The sequence below is a fragment of the Zalophus californianus genome, chromosome 1 (genome assembly GCF_009762305.2).
Source record: "Zalophus californianus isolate mZalCal1 chromosome 1, mZalCal1.pri.v2, whole genome shotgun sequence".
Lineage (NCBI taxonomy): Eukaryota > Metazoa > Chordata > Mammalia > Carnivora > Otariidae > Zalophus > Zalophus californianus.
In genome coordinates this window covers 92,789,767-92,815,338 of record NC_045595.1, presented here as the reverse complement: position 1 = coordinate 92,815,338, position 25,572 = coordinate 92,789,767, and the positions used below count along the sequence as shown (strand labels likewise).

Here is a 25,572-nt window from a genome sequence, read left to right as displayed (position 1 = left end):
CATTCACGGAAAACATGTATATGATATTGCTAAAAGCTATATGGAAAAAATCATCTAAATATTAATTATTATATAGTCATTCTCACTTTGGAAGAGGGAGGGCCCTTCATTTAAGATTTCTAGTTAGGGTCTTTAGTTTACAATGTAGTATGTTATCTTTGCCATCTGCTTGTCTTCCTCTGAAGCAGATGAATCTACTCTTAAGCAACACTATAGAATACTAATTCTCTATGTCCTTGTCTGCTTAACCAAGGTCTTATCAAATGGCCTGCAGAAAGAAGTATATTTATCTACTAGAGTTTGAAGAATATGCACTCAGTGTACTGTGTAGAGATCCAGATTGAATTGATTGAGTTTTCTTTTAGGTTTAGCTTACAAAAAGCCTAGAAGAAGATTTAAAACTCACTTTTAACTACAACATTGACTGTTTTGTGCCACATATTTGTATCTCCTCTTTGAACCTTGACTTTTTTTGTTGTTTTTGCTTTAGTTTTTCTTTCCCAATTTTTAAAATGTTATTTTTCTAAATACCTTGAATTCTTTATCATACTCTCCTCTGTTTTAATATGATAAAATTGTTATAGCAAATGTAATGATTTTTCTCATTTTACCCAAAGTGGTAATGTATAACTACCAAGCCTGAATTATAAAAATCTGCCATGCTTTTCTTTGTTTTCCTCTTTATCAGTTGGATATTGGTTTCTCAGGGTCAACCTTGGAAGCCTCTTATAGGGGATCATAGAGTTTCTGTCAGCTTAGGTCCCAGAATGATTGTGTGACTTTAACTTATAATTCAGATATTCAAAAGCTGTCATCTTCTCTTTGAGAGACTGTAGGTATGTTACCAGAAGTGTTCTTTGTGGGGTTACTGGCTGCCTCAGTCAGTAGAGTATGTGAATCTTGATCTTGGGGTTGTAAGTTCGAGCCCACGTTGGGTGTAGAGATCACTTAAAAAAAAAAGTGTTCTTACTGGTGATCTTGAAACTGTACTGCTTATCTTTCCTTACTCCTTAAATGGGGACAACTCGTGTTGAAATATAATAGGAGGGCACCTGGGTGGCTCAGTCAGTTAAGCGTCTGCCTTTGGTTCAGGTCATGATCCCAGGGTGCTGGGATTGAGTCCCACATATAGGGCTCCCTGCTCAGCAGGGAGTCTGCTTCTCCCTCTCCCTCTGCTGCTCCTCCTGTTTGTGCTCGCTCTCTCTCTGTGTCAAATAAACAAAATCTTCAAAAAAAAAAAGAAATGTAATAGGAGTTTCTTAAGGTGGAAGCTTAAATCGTTGAATTAGACCTTTTTTTTTGGTAAATATTTAAAGCTATATATTTCTCTCTAAACACTGTTTTAGACTAAGTTCTAAAAATCTGCATTCTACAGATTTTGATAATGTGTTTTCTTCATAATGTGTATCTTCCTGATAAATTTGCCACTTTATTATTATAAAATCCTTCTTTTAATATTTGTTATACTCCTTGTCTTGATTTCTACTTTTGTCTGATAGAAATATAATCATAACAGCTTTATTATAAAGTTTGTATGATACGTATTTTTTTCATTCTTTCAGTACAATCTGTGCTTCTATATGTAAAGTGTGTCTCTTGTAGATACCATGTGATTGGGTCTTTTTATATAGTCTGGATGGTCTTTGTCTTTCAAGAGGAATGTTTAGTCTATTTGCTTCGTTTTGTTTTAGTTTTCTTAGTCTGGAAAGTTTTTATTTTCCTTTTATTTGAAATACTTTTTGCTGGATAAAAAATTCTGCGTTTTTTCTTTTTTCCCTCATTTTTATTGAGATGCGGTTGACATATAACATTGTGTAAGTTTAAAGTGTGTAACTTTGATTTATTTGTATATTGCAAAATGATTACCACTATAGCATTAGCTAATAACACACCATCCCTTTGTATTATTTCCATTTGTTTTTTGTGGTGATAACATTTAAAATTATAGAATACAGTATTATTAGCTATAATCATCATTCTGTACATTATCCCCAGAACTTGTTAATCTTATAATTGGAAGTTTATATCCTTTGACTGATTCTTTCCCATTTCCCCTATCTTCCAGTCCCTGGTAACCACCACTCTATGTCTGTTTCTCTGAGTTTGGCTTTTTTTTTAGATTCCCTATATAAGTGAAATCAGGCAGTATATTTTTCTCAGTCTGACTTATTTCACTTAGCATTATGACTTGAAGGTTTATCCAGGTTATTACAAGTGACAGGATTTCCTTCTTTCTCTTGGCTGAAAAGTATTCCAATGTACATATACCACATTTTCCTATTCATTCATCCATTGATGGGCACTTAGGTTGTTTCCATATTTTGGCCTTTGTGAAAAATGATGCAGTGAACATGAGAGTGCATCTGTCTCTACAAGGTACCCCCACTTCTTTGTTTATGTTTTTGATGTCACATTTACATTTTTTTATATTGTGTGTTCATTAAAGTGATAGCTATTTTTAATATTTTTGTCCTTTAACCTTTATGCTAAAGTAGTTAACACACTACCATATTATAATATTAGGGGTTCTGAATCTGTCTATGTGCTTTGTGTGTCATATATTATCATGGTCTTTTTTAAAGATTTTATTTATTTGAGAGAGAGAGAGAGAAAGAACAAGTGGGGGGAGAGGGAAAGACAGACTCCCCACTGAGCAGGGAGCCTGACGTGGGGCTCAGTCCTGGGACTCCAGGATCATGACCTGAGCTGAAGGCAGATGCTTAAGCAACTGAGCCACCCAGGAGTTCTATATTTTGTCATGTTTTCATGTTAATAATAGAGTCCTTTTGTTTCAGCTCAAATCTCTTTTCAGCATTTCTTGTAATGCAGGTTTAGTGGTGATGAGTTCCCTAAACTTTTGTTTAGGGAAGGTCTTTATTTCACTTTCAGTTTTGAAGGACAGCATTACTAGGTAAAGTATTCTTGGTTGATAGTTTCTTTCTTTTAGCACTTTGAATTTGTCTTTCCATTTTCTCCTGGCCTGCAAGGTATCTGTATCTTGTTTTGGGATCAGGGTAATGCTTGCCTCTTAAAGTGAGTTTGGTAAAGTTTCCTCCTCTTCTATTAGAAAGGATTTGTATTAATTCTAATTTGAATGTTTGGTAGAATTCACCAGAGAAGCTGACTCGTCCTGTACTGTTGTTTGTTAGGAGGCTTTTCATAACTTATTTAGTCTCCTTACTAGTAAGTGCAGGTTTTCTATTAGATAATGGTTTGGTCTCGGGAGTTTTTATTTTCTAAGAATTTATCCATTTTTTCTAAGTTGTCTAATTTCTTAGCATATGATTATTATAGTAATATCTTATGATCCTTTCTATTTCAGTGGTATCAGTCATAACATGTCTTATGTTTGATTTTGAGTCATCTTTCTTCTAGACGAGTCCAAAGGTTTGTCAGTTTTGTTCATCTTTTCAAAGAAGCAGCTCTTAGTTTCACTGTTCTTTTCTATTATCCTTTTAGTTTTTATTTCACTTATTTCTACTCTCATCTTTATTATTTCCTTCTAACTTTGGGCTTTATTTGTTCTTTTTTTTTTCTAGTTCCTTTAGGTATACAGTTAGGTTATATATTTGAGGTTTTTATTGTTTCTTGATATAAGCATTTATCACTGTGAGCTTCCCAGTTAGAACTGCTTTTGCTCCATCCCAGAAATTTTGGTATGTTAAATTTACATTTTCCTGTGTTTCAAGGGAAGAAGAAAAGAATAGAGAAGAACTACAAAGATAGCCAGGAAATAAACAAAATGGCATTAAGTACATACTTATCATTAATTACTTTAAACGTAAATGGACTAAATTTGCAAATCAGAAGACATGGAGCAGCTGAATGGATAACAATAAGAAGATCCATCTACATGGTGAGAGACTCACCTTAGATATAAGGACTCACGTGGCCTTAAATCAAAGAGATGGAAAAAGGTATCCCATGCAAATGGAAACTGTAAGAAAGCTGGATTAGCTATATTTATACCAGCCAAAATAGATTTTAAAAACAAGGATTGTAATACAAGACAACAAATCCTGTTATGTAATGATAAAGGGGTCAATCCAATAAGATGATACAGCATTTGTAAATATTTATGCACCCAACATAGGAGCACCTAAATATGTAAAGAAAATATTAAAGAGACCTAAAGGGAGAAATGTACAGCAATCCAATAATAGTGGGGGACTTTAATACCCCACTTACATCAATTCATAGATCATTTATACAGAGTCAGTAAGGAAACCTTAAATGACAGGTTAGACTAAATAGTCCTAACATATATTTGCAAGACATTTCGTCCAAAAGAACAGAATACACATTCTTCTGAAGTTCACATGGATCTATTTTCCAAGATAGATCATGTGTTAGGCCAGAAAACAAGTCTTTTTTTTTTAAGATTTTATTTATTCATTTGAGACACAGAGATACAGAGAGAGAAGGAGCATGAGCAGGGGGAGAGGCAGAGGGAGAGGGAGAAGCAGGCTCCCCACTGAGCCAGGAATCCGATGTGGGGCTCGATCCCAGGACCCCAGGATCATGACCTGAGCTGAAGGCAGATGGTTAACCATCTGAGCCACCCAGGTGCCCCCAGAAAACAAGTCTTAATGATGATCAAAATCATATCAAGCATATTTATTTTACATCCACAATAGTATGAAACTAGAAACTAATTACATGAAAAAAACTGGAAGATCCATAAATATGTGGAGATTAAACTTGCTATTGAACAGTGTGTCAAAAGAAATCAAAAGAGAAATAAAAAAATAACTTGATCCGTTATTTTTTAAAATAAGCTTTCTATATTTTCTTCTCATTTCCTTTTGGGACTCCAGTGATGTATATGTTATTTCTTTTGTCAGTATGCCATAATTCCCATAAGCTTTCTTCATTCCTTGTCACTCTTCTTTTTGCTGCTATATTTAGAAAATTTCATTTGATCTGTGTTCTAGCTTACTGATTCTCCCTTCAGCTTATTCAAGTTCATTGTTGAAACTCTTACTCAGTTCTTCATTATACTCACTGTATTCTTTAGCTTCAGAATTTCTGTTGTTCTTTCTTACATTTTCTTTCTTTGTACAAACTTTTTATTTTGTTATTATATATTTTTTCTGATATCTTTGTTTATCTGTGTTCTTTTGGACCTCTCTGATTAGGTGTATATTTTTTTTTTTTAAATTTTGGAACACTTAATGAGTTTGGCATGTCATTCTTGCATTGGGGCCATGCTAATCTCTGTATCATTTCAATTTAGTATATGTGCTGCAGAAGCAATCACAAAAAACGATGTTGAATTCTTTGTCCAACAGTTTCTGGATCTGGATTTCTTCGGGCCAGTTACTGGAGGTATACCTCATTCCTTTTGTGGAGACAAAGTTCCTTGATTCTTCATAATCCTGAAGCTGTGTTTTCATGTCTATGCATGAAGAAGCAGTTACCTCTTCCATAAGGGGAGCCTTTTACCTGTGTGTGAGGGCACACTTAATCATGCACTGACCCTTGGTCTACTGGTGTAGGGTGAGCAATGTGGCATGTGGTGGCACTAGGTACAGGAAGGCATGGCATGATGTCTTTTCTGTTCAGGCCACCATGTTCCACTGCATTAACAACCAGGTGGTTTTTAGTGAGCACTGAGGAAAATCTGTACTGACTGCAAGGGCTGTTTGGGTCCTAAGCAACACCTCCAGGTTTGGTAGCTAGGGACCAAGGCAGACAGTGATCGTGGCCAGAGTCAGTGGTGTGCACACACTCAGCTGTGGTGGGTAACTGCAGTTGTCTATGCAGTGGAGGAGACCTGCCTTAGACACAGTTATAGTAATAAGTATCAGTGCTGGTAGCAAGGGCTAGAGCCAAATATGGGCTCACTGGTAGCTCTCGAGGCCCTGGCTGGCAATGTGCTCTCCTGTGGTTGCATACTCCCTCCAGGCAAGCACACGGCGGTAGAGGCCATGGGTGGGGTTGGGGGGGGGTGCAGTTGTGGGTACACAGCCTAGAGGAGCTAGGTACAGGTGGGCAAGGTGGTCCCAGACAGTGGCAGAAGGCAGGGCCTGATCTGAGCCTACCAGCAGCTGCAGGGTTTCTTGGCTTTTGGTACACTCACCAGTGGCTGCCTATTTTTCCCTAGCCTTGTGCATGCATGCTGTAGTGGGAGGCCAGTGATGAGTGTTAGGTCAGTGGTGCACAGCTAGAGGGGTTACCTCTGAGTGTGGGAACAGTGTTCAGTGATGGGGAAGTGGCACTAGGCTGGTGTCTTATACTCACCTAGCTGTAGAAGCTCAAGTTGGCTGCTTATGTGGCTCATTGGCTCCTGTGGGGCTACAGAGGCACTCAGGTGACTGGCGTTTTACTCTTCGGCAGCCATAGAGATCCTGCGTGGCTGTGGGGCAGATCTGGTGGTGGCAGGGAAAGGTTTCAGAGAGAGACTCAGGCAGCTGGTTTCAGCCAACAGAAATACCTGTAGGGAGAAATCTGGCAAGATCTGCAGGAGTCCACAGTGGCTGTACTAATCTTTGGCTTTGTCAGTGGTAAAATATGCCGAGTTTGTCTGCAGAGTAGGTCTGAACCATGATTGCTGCTGGTGCTTGTCTGCTATTAATAGCTTCTGCTTTTATTCCTTGTTCCTAGCTAGCTCAGTACATCTATGGGCTGCTGATCTAGGGGTGAAACCAAAGCTGGACTTATGCACAGTGCCCTGCAAGGCTGGGGAGCTGGTTGCTCACCATATTCTTCCTTTCCTAGCAAGAGGAACTCTTTTTAACTGGCAAGTGCCTTTGGAGCACTGTGAACTGGTGTTAGTTTGGGGGATGGGATTATGCATGCAAAATGAAGTTGCCTTCCTTCTCTTGTGATGATTCTCACTTTTCTTGTTAAAATGTCCTAAGTGGACTTTAGAGGTCTCCTGGAGTTGTTCGTGGATTGCTGTCCATTTGTTGATCTTTGTTGGATCACAGGGAAGCTGGGTTTTTTCACCAACTGATGGGCACTTTTTTCTTTCAGTGCTTTAAATACGTCTTTTCATTATCCCTTGGCTTTCATTCTTTTTGATGAGACATGTGCCATATTTCTTATCCTTTGGTCCCCTGTATGTGTACTGTATGGCTACTTAAAAATATTTTCTCTAGTGAAGATTCCCCACAATGTGTCTTATGTGGTTTTCTGTTTTATCCTGTCCCCTAGGCTAAGCCAAGGCCTTATGTATTATGAAATACTGTATAATCCAGCAACCTATGCGCATATTTGGCAGTGCCTCTAACAACCACCAGTGTCTGCCAATTCAAGAAGGATTTATCTCTCTGGAGTTTAGTTCTTTAGATTCTTTGGCTTTTACCCCCCTCCTTTAAAATGTTTCCTTTCAGAAGAATAACCAATTATACCAGAATTATTTATTAAATTAACCACTCCTTTTCTTCAAAAACTGAAGTATCTCCTTTGTCATAGCTTAAGTTCTGTATATACCTGGATTTATTTCTGTGCTCTATTTTCTTATATTTTCTACATTATAGCCCTACATTATATTTGATCTATATTATTTTCAATACTTTTGTGTTAAATTTTAATATTTATAATGCTCAAGCCCCTGTTAACTAGTTTTATTCAGAATGTTTTTGGACTCCTCACATACAGCTGGTGGGATTATACATTCGTACTGTCACTTCGGGAATTAAAATTTGTTCACCATCTTTAGAGTGTTTTCACAATTATGGGCCCCATGTAGAAGTGGAGAAATGGCTTCCTCTTTAGCTTTGTGCCATACTTCCTTACCTTGGTCAGAAAGCATTTTTGCTTGAGCTGTGAGTCTTAAAATCACTTGACCTGCTTTATCCATTCCTTGTCCTCACCACCATTCTTAGCCAGCATGTCCTTGACACATTATTCAGCAGAACTGAACCTTGAACAGATACCATGGTATTCTTTCTTTTTCTTTTTACCCTCTTCTACAACTGTAATCTTTTTTCTAATTTTCTGTTTACCTTTAAAGTAAAATCTTCCAGACACTAATGTGATGAGACAGAGAAAAAGAGTGTTATATATACGTTAGCAATTTAAAAAAAGTCCTCTCTTTCCCATGGAAGAAGGGAATGTGGTTGCTCTTCAGTAGAAGAGGTCATTGAAGAAGGCATATGCTCAACCAGAATGGTTAAATTAATAGTATTGATGATACATAGTATTGGTGAGGATGTGGAACACCCAATCTCATACATTGGTAGATTTCATAAATTGCTGATGGAAGTATAATTTAGTACACTTGTTTTGGAAAATTGTAGGGCATTGTCTACTAACCATCTACACACATGTGTTCTATGTGTTAATAAGTTTGCTGCTGGGAATATATGCAACAGAAAAAAGTTTATGTCCATCAAAATATGTGTACAGTCATGTTTATGGCAATTTTATTCATGATAGCATTAAAATGGAAACAGTAGTCCTGTCCTTAAATAGTAAAATGGATAATAAATTATGGTACGTTAATACAATCAGATGCTACCCAGCAGTGCAAAAAATTAAAGTACTAATACATATAATAACTGATACAACTTTGATTAAAAGAAGTCAGACATAAAAGATGATACTATTTATATGAATTTCAAAAACATGTCCATTGTTAAGGAATAATAGTTAAACCCTTTGAGCTGGGGATGGTTTTTGACTGGAAGAGAGCATCAGGGAGTCATTTCAGTTTTGGAAGTGTCTTATACATTCATCTTGGTTAGGATTACACAGGTGTATGTATTTGTAAAATTTCATCAAGGTGTAACTTAAGTTTCATACATCTTACTGAATATAATTGTATTTTCATATAAAAGTAAAAATTTGTTTTAAAAGTGTTTAAAAATTATTGTCATAACATTTTCTCTGATACCCTACCCCCACCCAAGGAAACCTCAGACTATATTGCCTACAAGTATACTATATGGAATCACATTAAATTTGCCTAACAGTTTAGAAAGACTTTATTAATAGAGCTTTAAGATTTTTTTTAAACTCCATATATGAAACTTATTTACATGGTTTTCTAGATCCTTTGCGTTTTTATAATTTTCCGCAATAATATTTATACCTTTCTTGAATTTATTCTTAGATAATTGTAGTTGTGAACATGCTGCTTATCCATTTATGTTTCTTATATATTGCCAATATCTAAAAGTATTTTGTATATTTATCTTTTGTCACCTGTCTTGTCAAATTTTTTCCATTATGAATCTTTTGAGTCACTTTAGTAGAGATTGTTAGGTACTTTTTTCAACTGTTGGAAAGGGAGAATTTTCTTTATTAATATTTTACTCATTTTTGCTTTAACTAAAAACTTAAAACATCCTTGCCTTGTTCCTTTTTGAGTTGAAATGTCTTGAGCATTTCAACAAATATCTTAATCTTTATCTTCACCTTGTGTATATATATTTCATCTAACTAGTTTTTCTAGGAGTTGTTTATTAAGCTTGGCTGCACAATTTTATCAGATACCATTTTGAGATCTAGTAATATGATCATTTAATTTCTCTCCTTTACTTCATTCATAAATTGAATTACTTGATTTCCTAATTTTGCCTCAGTTTTGCATTCCTGACAAAAATGCATTTGGTTATATATGTGTGTATTCTTTTTATGCAGTACTAATGGAATAGGTTTTTTTGATATTTGGAAACTTTATGTGTAAGTGTAATGAGCTTAGCTTTTGTGTTATTCTCACAGTGTGGTTTGAATATTGGTATCTATAGTTGCTTAATAATTATTGGACTTGTCAGATTTGTATTGTGGTCTAAACAAATTTTTGAAACCTAGTAACTCATCTTTTAAGTACCTTTGAAAATAAAGGAATCTTTAGTTTTATTTGGCTGCAGAGAAATGATTTCTTTAAGTAGACACACATAGATAAAATCACAAACTTTAAAAAAATTTATTTGCTGTTATACCAATTATTTTGAATTTTTCATTTTCATATATTTTTTTTTCTACAGTCCGTGGTGGATGACTGGATTGAATCATATAAACAAGACAGGGACATCGCACTTCTGGATTTAATCAACTTTTTTATCCAGTGTTCAGGATGTCGAGGTACATAATGTTGGGATAAATAATTACATTGAGTCTGTCAGTCCAACAGTGTCAAATTTACTTCACCTTTTGGGACGCCTGGGTGGCTCAGTCAGTTCAGTGGCTGCCTTCGGCCCAGGTCATGATCCCAGGGTCCTGGGATCGAGTCCCACATCGGGCTCCTTGCTCAGCAGGGAACCTGCTTCTCCCTCTCTCTCCCTCTGCTTGTGCTCTCTCTGTCAAATAAATTTAAAAAGTCTTTAAAAAAAAATTTACTTCACCTTTCTTTAGTTACATATAATCCATCCTAGAAGTATGACCTAATCTTTTTCTGATAAGGAAAATTATTGCTATTTAAGTATATTTCATCTTGTTTTATTCAGTTTTGCAATGAAATAACAGCTTTCTAAAAATTTATGAAATTTGAAGGAAATCTAAAATTTGCTTATGAATTTGTGAATTGATTTTAGATCATAAGCTTTTATAAGTAATATTTACTGATATTATTTGTACCTATGCTCCATATTAGGAATTTTACTAGTTGCTAACATTCATTATTTTGTATCCTTGTCAATGTTTTGGTCCTCATTATATAGATGAAGTACTTGAAGCTTCAATAATTTGCTTTAGGTAACATAAGTACCAGAATGAGGTTTCTTAAGATTATCATCCATTGGAAGTCTGTAGACAGTATTTTAAAATAAAATATAATTTTTTAATCACATTAATTGATAATTGATAAGATATTTTTCTTCTCAGGAATAGATAAATCTGAACAGATTATAATGTGTTTCATGGGGGAAATCAGTTCGTAAATCAGCATTCTTTGCCTTTCAGTGCAGAAAGTACAGTGATCTTTTATTAAGATCAGTAATACAGTTGATTTCTTGAAGGCTTTCTTATTTCTGTTTGTCACTCACAGTATTGACAAAAGTAGTTTATCAAATATTTACAGATCACCTATCTTGTACTAAGCACTCTTCGAGTATACACGTTATCAGGACAATCTCTGTAGTATTAGAGTATTTGTCATTTTCAAAGGAGGCTTAATTACAAGGAGCAGAGAGGGAAATATACCAATAGTTCAGTAAAGTGCTCACCAGTGCCATCTTAAGAATAACAGCACTGGTTATAATTTAACAACAATTTAATGAGCATTATGCCTTGTGTTTTACATGCATTTGCTCATTTAATATATTGGTTAATAGTCAGATCAGGCAGTTGTGATTTTTATAGATCAGGAAACTGAGAATAAACGGTTGAGGTAATTTTTGGACATCATACAGTTAGTTGAAGTGCCAAACTCAAGATTCAAAGCCAGGCTTGTCTCAATCTGGAGTCTGTGTCCCTAAGGACAAGATACTATGGTAATAACAAAGAGGGGCTTCTAATTTAGCCCAGGCTTTGTATCTCTATGTATGTGTAAATGTCGGAGTATTTGTAAGAAAGTGCATCTCAGAGGAAGAAACTCTGTGGTGAGACTGAAGCTGAGGAAGAGAAAGTTAAAGGGGATGAGAAAGGCCAAAGTTAACAGATTATGTGTAAATGCTTCAAGACAAGAAAGCAGGGTACACTCTTGGACATAAATAGAGGTTAAACATGAATCTGAGAGCATCGAGATTGGGGGAGAGTGGCAGGACATTGTGCTATTTGGAGGAAGATGACTTTGTTAATTTTGTAGCCTTAAAATGGGTATAAGGCAAGCACTGAATGATGTACTTTAAATGTATTATCTAATCTATGTTAAGTGTTCTTTTGGATTCGGTTTTGATTTTAAAACAACTGGTAGTCTTTAATTTTTTTTTCCTTTTTTAATTCATTCCCAGTTTTCAAAAGACCAGAAAGCTTTAGAATATCTAAAGCAAAAAGTCTTTACCACTTCCTGCCTTCCCATCTGTCTCCACAGAGTTAACTGCGTTTAACTACTTTGTTGTATATTCATCTGTCTGTCTGTTGTCATCATTTATCTAATTTCTGTATGTATAAGTAGGAGTATATAGTCTTTCCTTCCCCACCACTCTTACACAAAAGATACTCATGTATAGGGAGCTTTGTTAACACAGCATCATAGCATTCCTTTGTGTGTGTGTGTATAGTAATTTGGTTAAACTAGTCTTCTATTAAAAGACCATTGCATTATTTGTAGTCTTTTGCCCTTACAAACAGTACTATAATGAGTACTTTTGTGTATACCTTATTTGCTCTTTGTGGAAGAATGTCTGTGGGAAAATGTATTTGTAAAATTATATCAGATATTGCCTAACTTCTATAGGAATTGTACTCATTTTTGCTCCCATTAGTAATACATGAGGATGTTCCTTCTTGGTCTTTTCAACAAAATGTTTTTATCAAATTTTGGGGTCAGCCTTATGAATGATGTAAAAATGATGTGCCAATGTGATTGTTTTTTTTAAATTGAGGTGAAATTCATTTAACACACAATTAGCCTATTTATTTATTACAATTAACCATTTTAAATTGTACAGTTCAGCAACTTTTAGCATGTTCACAATGTTGAATGTTGTGCAACCACTTCTCTCTAGTATCAAAAATTTTCATTACTCCAGGAGAGTACCTCGTATTTATTAAGTTAATCATTCCCATTTTCTTGTCCTCCTTCAGTCCTTGGCAAATTCTAATCTGCTTTCTGTTCCTATAGATTTGCCTGTTTTGGTCATCTTATATAAAAGTAGTTCTACAACATCTGACCTTTTGTGTCTGATTTCTTTTACTTAACCATAATGTCTTCAAGGTTTATCAAGGTAGTACCATATATCTATAATTTATTCCTTTTAATGGCTGAATAACATTATGGCATAGATTACAATTTTTAAATTTATTCCTCTGTTGATGGATATTTGGATTATTTCCACCTTTTGGTTATTATGAATATTGCTACTCAAAACATTTATGAACAAATTCTGTTTGAGTACTTGTTTCTTTCTTTTTTTTTTAAGATTTTATTTATTTTTATTTGAGAGAGAGAATGAGAGAGAGAGAGCACATGAGAGGGGGGAGGGTCAGAGGGAGAAGCAGACTCCCTGCTGAGCAGGGAGCCCGATGCGGGACTCGATCCCTGAACTCCAGGATCATGACCTGAGCCGAAGGCAGTCGCTTAACCTTCTGAGCCACCCAGGTGCCCTTGAGTACTTGTTTCTTGATTTTGGGGGGTAAATATGTAGGAGTGGAATTGCTGGATCCTATGGTAAGTCTGTTTTCCTTTTTAGGGAACCATCAAATTGTTATCCACAGCAGCTGTAGCATTTTATATTCTTCCAAAAAAATGTTATAAGGATTCTTATTTCTTCACCTCCTCTCCATATTGTTTCCCACAGTGGCTGCACCAGTTTATATTCCCACCAATTGTGCACTATGGTTCCGTTTTCTCCACATCCTTGCCAACACTTGCTATTTTCCAATTTTTTTTAATTTTAAGTATCCTAGTATGTATGGAGTGGTATCTTGTAGTGGTTTTGATTTGTGTTTCCTTAATTATCAGTGATCTTGAACATATTTTCATGTGTCGGCCATTTGTATATCTTCTTTGAAGAAATGTATATTCAAGTCCTCTGTTCATTTCTAAATTAGTTTTCCTTTTATTGTGCATTGTTTAGAGTTCTGTATATATTTTGAATACTAAGCCCTCATCAGATATATAATATAACTTAGAAATACTTTCTTCCCATTTTGTAGCTTGTCTTTTCACTTGCTTAAAGATGTCCTTTCGTGCTCAAAAGTTTTAAATTTTAATTTAGTCTTTTCCATCTGTTTTTTATTTTTTGCTCCTGCTTTTAGTGTCAAATCTAAGAATCCATTGCTAAATAAAAGGGCATGAAGATTTATCCCTATATTATTTTTCAAATAGAGACAGTCCCCAACTTATTATGGTTCAACTTGTGATATTTTCTTAAATCTATTTTTAAAGATTTACTTATTTATTTTAGAGGGAGGGGGCAAAGAGAGGAATAGACAGTCTTATACAGACTCCGCGCTGAGCATGGAGCATAACGTGGAGCTTGATCTCATGACCCTGAGATCACGACCTGAACTGAAACCCAAGAGTTCCATGCTTACCCTACTAGCTGCCCAGGCGCCCCTCAACTTGTGATTTTTTTTAACTCTACAATGGTGCAAAAATAATATGCATTCAATAGAAACTGTACTTCGATTTTTGAATTTTGACCTTTTCTTGGGCTTAGAGATATGTGATAGGATGCTGTCTCCTGATAGTGGGCAAAAGCAGTGAGCCACACCTACCAGTCAGGCACACATACTGGTGGTAAACAGCCAGTACACTCACAACCATTCTTTACCTCTACAGTCATTCTGCTTTTCACTTTCAGTACAGCATTCAGTAAATTACATGAAGTGTTCAATGCTGTATTATAAAATAGGCTTTGTATTAGATGATTTTTACCCAACTGTAGGCAATGAAGTATTCTGAGCACACTTAAGGGAGGCTAGACTAAGCTATGATATTCTGTGGGTTGGATGTATTAAGTGCATTTTTGACTTAATATTTTTAACTTATGTACAATGGGCTTATCAGGTTGTAACCCCATCATAAGTGAAGGAAAATCTGTAGTTTTACTGTTTTAACTTTATAATTAGGTTGTTGATTGTGGTTAATTTTTGTATATGGATGATTTTAATTTATATTTCTCTTATAAGTGAGGCTTGAGAGCTATTTCTATTATTTTTTTCTCTCAATTCTTTGTTCCTATCCCTTGCCAATTTTCCTTTCTAGTATCTTAGTTTCTGAACAGGCATTTGAAAAAATGGATTTTAGAACATTTTGATAAAAGTCATAGAATGATCTTTTCTTAATATGATTAACGAAGAAGGCACACTGTCCTTTCACATCAGTGGAATATAATAGAAATCCAGAAATATACCCAAGCACTAATGAAAATTTATTAAGTGTATCTTAAAACATATGAAAGAAGAGAAAGGCAAATTGCATCTACACTGAGATATCATTTTTCACCTATCAGATTGATAAATTTAAAAATTACAACAATACTCTGTTGGTTAAGCTATCAGAAAGTAGATATTGTTACATTGTTTCCTGGAATAAAAATTGATACATCTCTGATGGAAAGAGATTGGGCAGTATCTACCAAAACTACATTTGTTTTTATCCAGCCATCCTACTTGTGTAAATTTGCCATGAAGATATACCTCCAGAATTAAGAAAATAAAGGCACAGGGTTACTTAATACAGTATTATTTGCTATTGTAATATGTTGGAAACAACCTAAATATATATAGGAGAGTGATTAAATAAATTGTCATAGAGGTACACAATGGAATTTTGTAAAAATTTCCATTGTAAAGGGGAACCTCTGGCTCAGTTAAGCGTCTGCCTTCGGCTCAGGTCATGATGCCAGGGTCCTGGGATCGAGCCCACATCAGGCTCCCCTCAAGGCTCCCGTTCTCCCCCTCCCTCTGCCTGCTGCTCCCCCTACTTGTGCTCTCTCTCTCTCTCTCTCTCTCTCTCTGTCAAATAAAATAAAATCTTAAAAAAAAAATTCTAGGGGCAACTGGATGGCTCAGTCGTTGAGCGTCTGCCTTCGGCTCGGGTCATGATCCCAGTGTGCTGGGATCGAGCCCCTCATCGCACTCTCTGCTCAGTGGGAAGCCTGCTTCTCCCTCTCCCACTACCCCGGCTTGTGTTCCTGCTCTCACTATCTCTCTCTCTGTCAAATAAATAAATAAAATCTTTAAAAAAAATAAAATAAAAATAAAATGAGGTCTCTTGTAGGCAGCATATCGATGGGTCTTGTTTTTTTATCCAATCTGATAGCCTGTGTCTTTTGAATTGGGCATTTAGCCCATTTGCATTCAGGGTAACTATTGAAAGATATGAATTTAGTGCCATTGTATTGCCTGTAAGGTGATTGTTACTGTATATTATCTCTGTTCCTTTCTGGTCTATGTTATTTTTGGCTCTCTCTTTGCTTAGAGGACCCCTTTCAGTATTTCTTGTAGGGCTGGTTTAGTGTTTGCAAATTCCTTTAGTTTTTGTTTGTCCTGGAAGCTTTTTATTTCTCCTTCTATTTTCAATGACAGCCTAGCTGGATATAGTATTCTTGGCTGCATATTTTTCTCATTTAGTGCTCTGAATATATCATGCCAGTCCTTTCTGGCCTGCCAGGTCTCTGTGGATAGGTCTGCTGCCAATCTAATATTTCTACCATTGTAGGTTACAGAACTCTTGTCCCGAGCTGCTTTCAGGATTTTCTCTTTTTCCGTGAGACTTGTAAGTTTTACTATTAGATGTCGGGGTGTTGACCTATTTTTATTGATTTTGAGGGGGGTTCTCTGTGCCTCCTGGATTTTGATTCCTGTTTCCTTCTCCAAATTAGAGAAGTTCTCTGCTATAATTTCCTCCAATATACCTTCTGCCCCCCTCTCTCTTTCTTCTTCTTCAGGGATCCCAATTATTCTAATACTGTTAACATCTTTTGGCATCACTTATCTCTCGAATTCTGCCCTCGTGATCCAGTAGTTGTTTATATCTTTTTCTCAGCTTCTTTATTCTCCACCATTTTGTCTTCTATATCACTAATTGTCTCTTCTGCCTCATTTATCCTAGCAGTTAGAGCCTCCATTTATTATTGCATCTCATTAATAGCCTTTTTGATTTCGACTTGGTTAGATTTTAGTTCTTTTATTTCTCCAGAAAGGGATTCTCTGGTATCTTCCATGCTTTTTTCAAGCCCAGCTAATATCTTTATAATCGTCATTCTGAAATCTGGTTCTGACATCTTACTAATGTCTATATTGATTAGGTCCCTGGCAGTCGGTACTGCTTCTTGTTCTTTTTTTTGAAGTGATGTTTTCCGTCTTGTCATTTTGTCCAGAGGAGAATAGATGAATGAGAGAACAAAATGCTAACAGGGTAACAATGACCCCAGAAAAATATACACTAAACAAATCAGAAGAGACCCAAAACCGCAGGGAAAAGAAAGGGAAAGAAAGAAAAAAAGAAGAAGAATATGATCAAATACGATCAGGCTGGTGAATAGATCAGTGCCACACACTAGATTATGGGCGTATTCTTGTCTGTTAGAAGACACGGTCTCCCAAAATTTTAAAGAAAGAGAAACTTGTATATGTACAAAAATAAGGGTAAATACAATGAAGGGATGGAATATTACTGTAAAGTTGAAAATTAAAAGATTTTATAAATGGAATTGATAAGAAGTTGGTTGAAAAAAGAAAGAAGAGAAATTAAAAAAGGGGGAGAGAATGTGATCAGGCAAGAGATGAGAACAAAGCTATACACTAAAGATTTAGGGTATATTTTGGTCTATTAGAAGAAACTGTATCCCAAAATTTTAAAGAGAGAAGACATATATATATATATATATATATATATATATATATATATATATACACACATATATATATACACATATATATATATATAAAATAAACTACAATGAAGGGATAGAATATGACTCTAAAAACAAAAAATAAAGATTTTAAAAAGGATAAGATGTTGGTTGAAAAAGGGAAAAAGAAAAATTTTTTAAATTAGAATAAGAAAAAAAAGAAAAAAAATTAACTTTGAAAGACTAAAGAATCATGGGGGGGAAAAGCCATGAATTCTATGTGTTGTATTCCCCAGCACTGGACTTCTGCCGTTCTCATTGATCAGTAAACTAGGTCTTGGCTGGCTGTTCTTGCTGATCTTCTGGGGGAGGGGCCTATTGCCTAGAATCTCAAATGTCTTTGCCTGAGGCAGAATTGCACCGCCCTTGACAGGGGCCGTGCTAAGTAATCTGCTAGGGTTTGGTCTCTGTAGCTTTTGTTCCCTGAAAGCTTTGCATACAGCTTTGGAAGATGAGAAAGAAAATGGCGGCCTCCAAATCTCCACCCTGGAGGAGCAGAGAACTCGGGGCCCCACTCCTCAGTGAGCCCCCAGAGAAAAGCAGTCAATCTCTCCTGTCTGCCCAGTCTCCGGCTGCACTCCATGATCTCCCAGCCTGTGACTGAGAGTTTATATCTCTGACACACGACCCCGTTTGGACTCTCCAAACCCAGTAAATTCCTGTGGTGCGCTCCCGCACCGCTCCTCCTGGGGGAGGAAGGGGAGTTTCCCCAGATCTGCTGCTTCTTGGGTCCCTGCTGTGAGAGTAGTGGCCTGGCTGTGCCACCGTTCTCGGTTTATGGCAACTCCGAGCTGAGAGTCCACTCCCTGGCTCTGTCTTTGCAGCCGGCTTCCCCGCTCCAATACCTGGGAGCTCTGCTGCACTCCGGCACCCCCGGTCTTTCTGTGACCCCGAGGGTCCTGAGACCACACTGTCTCACGAGGGTTCCACCCCCTGCTTAACCACTGGAGCGACATCCCTCAGTGGAGCTGACTTATAAAACTTCCCATTTTGTGCTCTGTTGCTTTATCACTTGCCAGTAGCTGGCTCCCTCCCCCCGCGGTCTCTATTCCCAAATATCACCTTGGATTCACTTCTCTGCACGTCCTACCTTCTAGAAAGTGGTCGCTTTTCTGTTTAAAGAGTTGCTATTTTTTTCTTCATCTCCTGTTGAGTTTGTAGCTGTTCAGAATGGTTTGATACCTATCTAGGTGAATTCCTGGGACCAGACGAAATTTAGGTCTCCTATTCCTCCGCCATCTTGCTCCTCCCCCCTCTATTTTTAATTTTTTGAGGAACCTCCACACCGTTTTCTTAAGTGTCTGTACCAACTTGCATTCCCACCAACAGTGTAAGAGGGTTCCCCTTTCTCCACAACCTCTCCAACATTTGTTGTTTCTTGCCTTGTGAACTTTTGCCATTCTAACTGGTATAAGGTGGTATCTCAGTGAGGTTTTGATTTGAATTTCCCTGATGGCTAATGATGAACATTTTTTCATGTGTCTGTTAGCCATTTCTGTGTCTTCTTTGGAGAAGTGTCTGTTTACCAAACATTTTAAAAAGAGTTAATACCTATCCTTCCCAAATTATTCCAAAAAATTCAGAAGGAAAAAACAAGGTTTCTAAATTCATTCTCCAAGACCAGCATTACATATATACCAAAACCAGACAAAGACACTAAAGAAAATTACAGGCCAGTATCCCTGATGGATATATATGTAAAAATCCTGATCAAAATATTAGCAAACTGAATTCAACAATATATTAAAAGGATCATTCACTATAATCAAGTGGAATTTATTCCAAGCATCATTCAATATCTGCAAATCAATCAATGTGATAGGCCACATTAACAAAAGGATAAAAACCCTATCATTTCAAGAAATGCAGAAATTGCATTTGGGAAAATTCAACCTCCATTCATGATAAAAACTCTGAACAGAATATAGAAGAAACACACCTCAACATAATAAAGGTCATTTATGACAATCAGTTAACATCACAATGGTAAACAGCTGAAAGGTTTTCCTTCAAGATCAGGAACAAGACAAGGATGTCCACTCTCACCACCTTTTTTCAACATAGACTTGAAGTCCTAGCCACAGCAATCAGACAACAAAAAGAAAGAAAAGGCATTCAAATTGTTAAGTATGGAGTTAAGCTGTCACTATTTGCAGATGACATGACACTATATATAGAAAACCTAAAAACTCCATCAAGAAACTATTAGAATACACAAAAATCAGTAATGTTGCAGGATACTGTTTGTATACACTAATAAGTAACTAGCAGAAAGAGAAATTTATAACTGCAGCAAAAAGGATAAAATATTTAGGAAGAAATCTAAGCAAGGGGGGTGAAAGACCTATACTCTGAAAACTATTAAGGCATTGAGGAAAGAAACTGAAGACAACACAAACAAATGAAAAGATATACCATGCTCACTGATTGAAAGATTTAATATTGTTAAAATGTCCATACAATCCAGTGCAATCCACAGATTCAATACAGTCCCTATCAAAATACAAATAGCCTTTTTTTTTTCAGAATTAGAATAACCCTAAAATTCATATGGAACTACAAATGACCCCAAATAGCCAAAGCAAACTTGAGAAAGAGAAACAAAGCTGGATTAAGAACAAAGCTGGATGTATCAAGCTTCCTGATTTCGAACTATACTCTACAAAGCCACAGCAATCAAAACCGTATGGTACTGGCACAAAAATAGACACATAGAATGACAGAACAGGACACAGTACAGAAATAAACTGATGCATACATATATGGTCAATTAATCTATGACAAAGGAAGTAATATACAATGGTGAAAAGATCGTCTTCAATAAACGATGTTGACAAAACTGGGTAGCTACATGCAAAAGAATAAAACTGGACCACGTTCTCTTTTTAAAATTTTTTTAAAGATTTATTTGAGAGAGAGAGAGAGAGACAAAGCTGGACCACTTTCTTATACCATATACAAAAATAAACTCAAAATGGATTAAAGACCTAAAGGTGAGACCTGAAAACATAAAACTCCTAAAAGAAAACATAGGCAGTAAACCTCTGAACACCAGTCTTACCAGTATTTTCCGGGTTCTGTCTCCTTGGGTAAGGGCAACAAAAGCAAAATAAACAATTGGGACTACCTCAAACTAAAAAGCTTTTGCACAGTGAAGCAAACCATCAATAAAACAGAAAGGCAATGTAACAGATAAGAGAAGATATTTGTAATCATATATCTGATGAAGGATTAATGTCCAAAATATATAAAGAACTCATAAAATTCAATCCCCAAACAACAGATTATTTGATTTAAAAATGAGCAGAGAATGTGAATAGACATTTTCCCTACAAATACATAAAGATGGTCAACAGACACATGAAAAGATGCTCAACATCCCTAATCGTCAGGGTAATGCAAATCAGAACCACAATGAGTTATCATTTCACACCAGCCAGAATGGCCAGTATCAAAAAGACAAGCAATAAGAAGTATTGGCAAGAATGTGGAGAAAAGGGTAGCCTTATGTACTCTGAGAATATAAATTGGTAAGTCACTAAGGATAAAAGTGTGGAGGTTTCTCAAAAGATTAATAACAGAAATACCTTATGATTCTGTAATTCCACTTCTGGGTATTTACCTGAAGTAAATGAAAACACTAATTTGAAAAGATATGCACACCTATGTTTACTGCAGCATTATTTACAATAGCCAAGATATAGGAGCAAACTAAATGTCCATCAGTAGATGAATGGATAAAGAATGTGTGTGTGCACATGCTCAGTAGAATATTACTCAGCTATAAAAAAGAATGAAATCTTGCCATCGGCATGGCAAATTAATGGACATCCACATGACATGGTTGGACCTAAATGGTATAATGCTATGTGAAACAAGTCAGACAAAGGAAATACCTATGTTTTCACATATAGATGGAACCTAAGAAACAAAACAAATGAACAAAGAAAACAGAAACAGAGTCATAAATATGGAGAACTGATGGTTGCCAAAGGGGTGGAGGGAGGAATTAGATGAAATAGGTGAAGGGGATTAAGAGGTATAAACTTCTACTTAGAAAGTAAGTAAGTCACAAGAATGAAAAATACAGCATAGAAAATGTAGTCAATAATACTGTAATAACTCTGTGTAGGTGAGAGATATAACTACACCTATCATGGGGAACATTTCATAATGTATATAAACGTGAAACCATTGTGTTGTACACCAGAAACTAATATTGTATGTCAACTATACTTCAATTTAAAAGAAGGTATACTCAAATTAAGTATCATCCTTTCACCCCTATTCCCTCTAGATTTTCCACCTTCTTTACATACACACACACACCCTGTAGGTAGCCAGTCAATATTCTGTTTGGTCTTTCCTCTGTTTCCATTTGCTCTAGAGAAGGTACGTATGTATGTTCCATTTTCCCCTTTCTTCCCAAGAAAGTTGCATACTGTAGATACTGTTTTGTGCTTTGCATTTCACCCTTAAAAATGTATCCTGAAAATCTCCCTGTATCAGTCCACAGAGATCTTCCTCGTTCTTTTTTACAGTGGAATTTTTTTTTTTAAGATTTTTTTTTTTGACAGACACAGTGAGAGAGGAACACAAGCAGGGGAAGAGGGAAAGGCACCCCAAGAGACTCATTTTAGACCCAAAGACACCCCCAGATTGAAAGTGAGGGGGTGGAAAACCATTTACCATGCTAATGGACATCAAAAGAAAGCTGGGGTGGCAATCCTTATATCAGACAAATTAGATTTTAAACCAAAGTCTATAATAAGAGTTGAGGAAGGACAGTATATCATACTTAAAGGGTCTATCCAACAAGAAGATCTGAGTTCTAAATATGTATGCTCCTAACATGGGAGCAGCCAATTAATAACAAAATCAAAGAAACACATCAACAACATGCAATAATAGTAAGGGACTTTAACACTCCCCTCATTGAAATGGACAGATCATCTAAGCAAAAGAACAAGGAAATACAGGCTTTAAATGACACACTGGACCAGATGGACTTCACAGATATATTCAGAACATTCCATCCCAAAGCAGCAGAATACACATTCTTCTCTAGTGCCCATGGAACATTCATGTCCTAGGTCACAACTGGTACCAAAAGACTGGAGTCATTCCTTGCATATATTCGGACCACAGTGCTTTGAAACTAGAACTCAATCACAAGAGGAAAGTTGGAAAGAACTCAAATACATGGAGACTAAAGAGCATCCTACGAGAGAATGAATGGGTCAACCAGGAAATTAAAGAAGAATTAAAAAAATTCATGGAAACCAATGAAAATGAAAACACAAGTGTTCAAACTCTTTGGGATGCACAAAGGCAGTGCTAAGAGGAAAGTATATAGCAATCCAAGCCTTTCTCAAGAAACGAGAAAGGTCTCAAATACACAACCTAACCCTACACCTAAAGGAGCTGGAGAATGAACAGTAAATAAAGCCTAAACCCAGCAGAAGCAGAGAAATAATAAAGATCAGAGCAGAAATCACTGAAATAGAAACCAAAAGAACAGTAGAACAGGTCAAAGAAACTAGGAGCTGGATCTTTGAAAGAATTAATAAGATTGATACACCCCTGGCCAGAGAAAGGACCCAAATAAATAAAAGCATGAATGAAAGAGGAGGGATCACAACCAACACCAAAGAAATACAAATAATTATAAGAATATATTAGGAGCAACTATTTGCCAACAAATTAGATAATCTGGAAGAAATGGATTCATTCCTAGAGATGTATAAACTACCAAAACTGAACCAGGAAAAAAATAGAAAACCTGAGCAGACCTATAACCATTAAGGAAATTGAAGCAGTAATCAAAAATCTACCAACAGGGTGCCTGGGTGGCTCAGTCGTTAAGCGTCTGCCTTCAGCTCAGGTCATGATCCCAGGGTCCTGGGATCGAGTCCCACATCGGGCTCCCCACTCAGCGGGAAGCCTGCTTCTCCCTCTCCCACTCCCCCTGCTTGTGTTCCCTCTCTTGCTGTGTCTCTCTCTGTCAAATAAATAAATAAAAATCTTAAAAAAAAAAATCTTCCAACAAAAGCCCAGGGCCAGATGGCTTCCCCGGGGAATTCTACCAAACATTTAAAGAAGAATTAATACCTGTTCTTCTGAAACTGTTCCAAAAAATAGAAATGGAAAACTTCCAGTCTCATTTTATGAAGCCAGCATTACCTTGATCCCCAAATCAGACAAAGACCCCATCAAAAAGGAGAATTACAGACCAATATCCCTGATGAACAAGGATGCAAAAATTCTCACCGATATACTAGCCAAGAGGATCCAATAGTACATTAAAAGGATTATTCACTACGACCAGGTAGGATTTATTCCTGGGCTGCAAGCTTGGTTTCAGCATCTGCAAATCAATCAATGTGGTAACAGTACATTAATAAAAGAAAGAACAAGAACCATATGATCCTCTCAGTTGATGCAGAAAAAGCATTTGACAAAGTACAGCATCGTTTCTTGATTAAAACTCTTCAGAGTATAGGGAAAGAGGGTACATCAATATCATAAAAGCCATCTCTGAAAAACCCACAACGAATATCATTCTCAATGGGGAAAAACTGAGAGCTTTCCCCCTAAGGTCAGGAACACGGCAGGGATGTCCACTATCACCAGAGCTATTCAACATAGTATTAGAAGTCCTAGCCACATCAATCAGACAACAGAAATAATAAAAGGCATCCAAATCGGCAAAGAAGAAGTCAAGCTCTCACTCTTTGCAGATGATATGATACTTTATGTGGAAAACCCAAAAGACTCCACCCCAAAACTGCTAGCAGTAAAGTGGCAGGATATAAAATCAATGCACAGAAATCAGTGTTATTTCTATACACCAACAACAAGACAGAAGAAAGAGAAATTCAGGAGTCGATCCCATTTACAATTACACCCAAAACCATAAGATACCTAGGAATAAATCTAACCAAAGAGGCAAAGAATCTGTACTCAGAAAACTATACAATACTCATGAAAGAAATTGAGGAAGACACAAAGAAATGGAAAAACATTCTTTGTCATGGACTGGAAGAACAAATATTATGAAGATGTCAATGCTATCTCGAGCAATCTACACATTTAGTACAATCCCTATCAAAATACCATCAACTTTTTTCAATAATATGGAACAAATAATCCTAAAATTTGTATGGAATCAGAAGAGACCCTGAATAGCCAGAGGAATGTTGAAAAAGAAAACCAAAGTGGTGGTATCACTATTCTGGACTTTAAGGTATATTGAAAGCTGTAGTCATCAAGACAATATGGTATTGGAACAAAAAAGGACACATACATCAATGGAACAGAATAGAGAACCCAGAAATGGTCCCTCAACTCTATGGTCAAGTAATCTTCAACAAAGCAGGAAAGAACGTCCAATGGAAAAAAATGGATGAAAAACCTTAACCTAAATGTGAGACAGCAATCTATCAAAATCCTTGAGGAGAGCACAGGCAGCAACCTCTTCGACCTCAGCCGCAGCAACTTCTTCCTAGAAATATCGCCAAAGGCAAGGGGAGCAAGGGCAAAAATGAACTACTGGGACTTCATCAAGATAAAAAGCTTTTGCACAACAAAGGAAACAGTCAACAAAACCCAAAGACAACAGACAGAATGGGAGAAGATATTTGCAAATGACATATCAGGTAAAGGGCTAATATTCAAAATCTACAAGGAACGTCTCAAACTCAACACCCAAAGAACAAATAATCCAATCAAGAAATGGGCAGAAGATATGAACAGACATTTCTGCAAAGAAGACATCCAAATGGCCAACAGACACATGAAAAAGTGCTCAACATCACTCAGCTTCAGGGAAATCCAAATCAAAACCTCAATGAGATACCACCTCACTCCAGTCAGAATGGATAAAATTATCAAGTCAAGAAATGACAGATGTTGGTAAGGATGCAGAGAAAGGGGACCCTTCCTACACTATTGGTGGGAATGCAAGCTGGTGTAGCCACTCAGAAAAGCGGTATGGAGGTTCCTCAAAAAGTTGAAAATAGAGCTACCCTATGACCCAGCAATTGCACTACTGGGTGTTTACCTCAAAGATACAAATGGAGTGATCCAAAGTGGTTTGTGCACCCCAAGGTTTATAGCAGCAATGTCCACAATAGCCAAACTATGGAAAGAGCCAAGA

General features: G+C 36.5%; 1 protein-coding gene and 1 non-coding gene across 4 annotated transcripts in view; one reads left to right on the top strand and one right to left on the bottom strand.

Annotated features, from left to right (window-relative positions):
• The window catches only part of STAG1 (stromal antigen 1), a 419,741-nt gene that overhangs the window by 171,674 nt on the left and 222,495 nt on the right, over positions 1-25,572 (top strand). For 2 of the 3 annotated variants that reach the window (XM_027584268.2, XM_027584270.2), the window contains one exon: positions 9,939-10,035. In XM_027584268.2, the coding sequence (XP_027440069.1) occupies positions 9,939-10,035 (97 nt within the window). Of the gene's footprint in view, positions 1-3,740; positions 3,857-9,938; positions 10,036-25,572 lie in introns of those variants that run through there. The other variant, XM_027584269.2, reaches the window with a different exon arrangement.
• Positions 5,157-5,260, bottom strand: LOC113919067. The gene has a single exon (XR_003518805.1). It is a non-coding gene; the product is annotated as a U6 spliceosomal RNA (small nuclear RNA).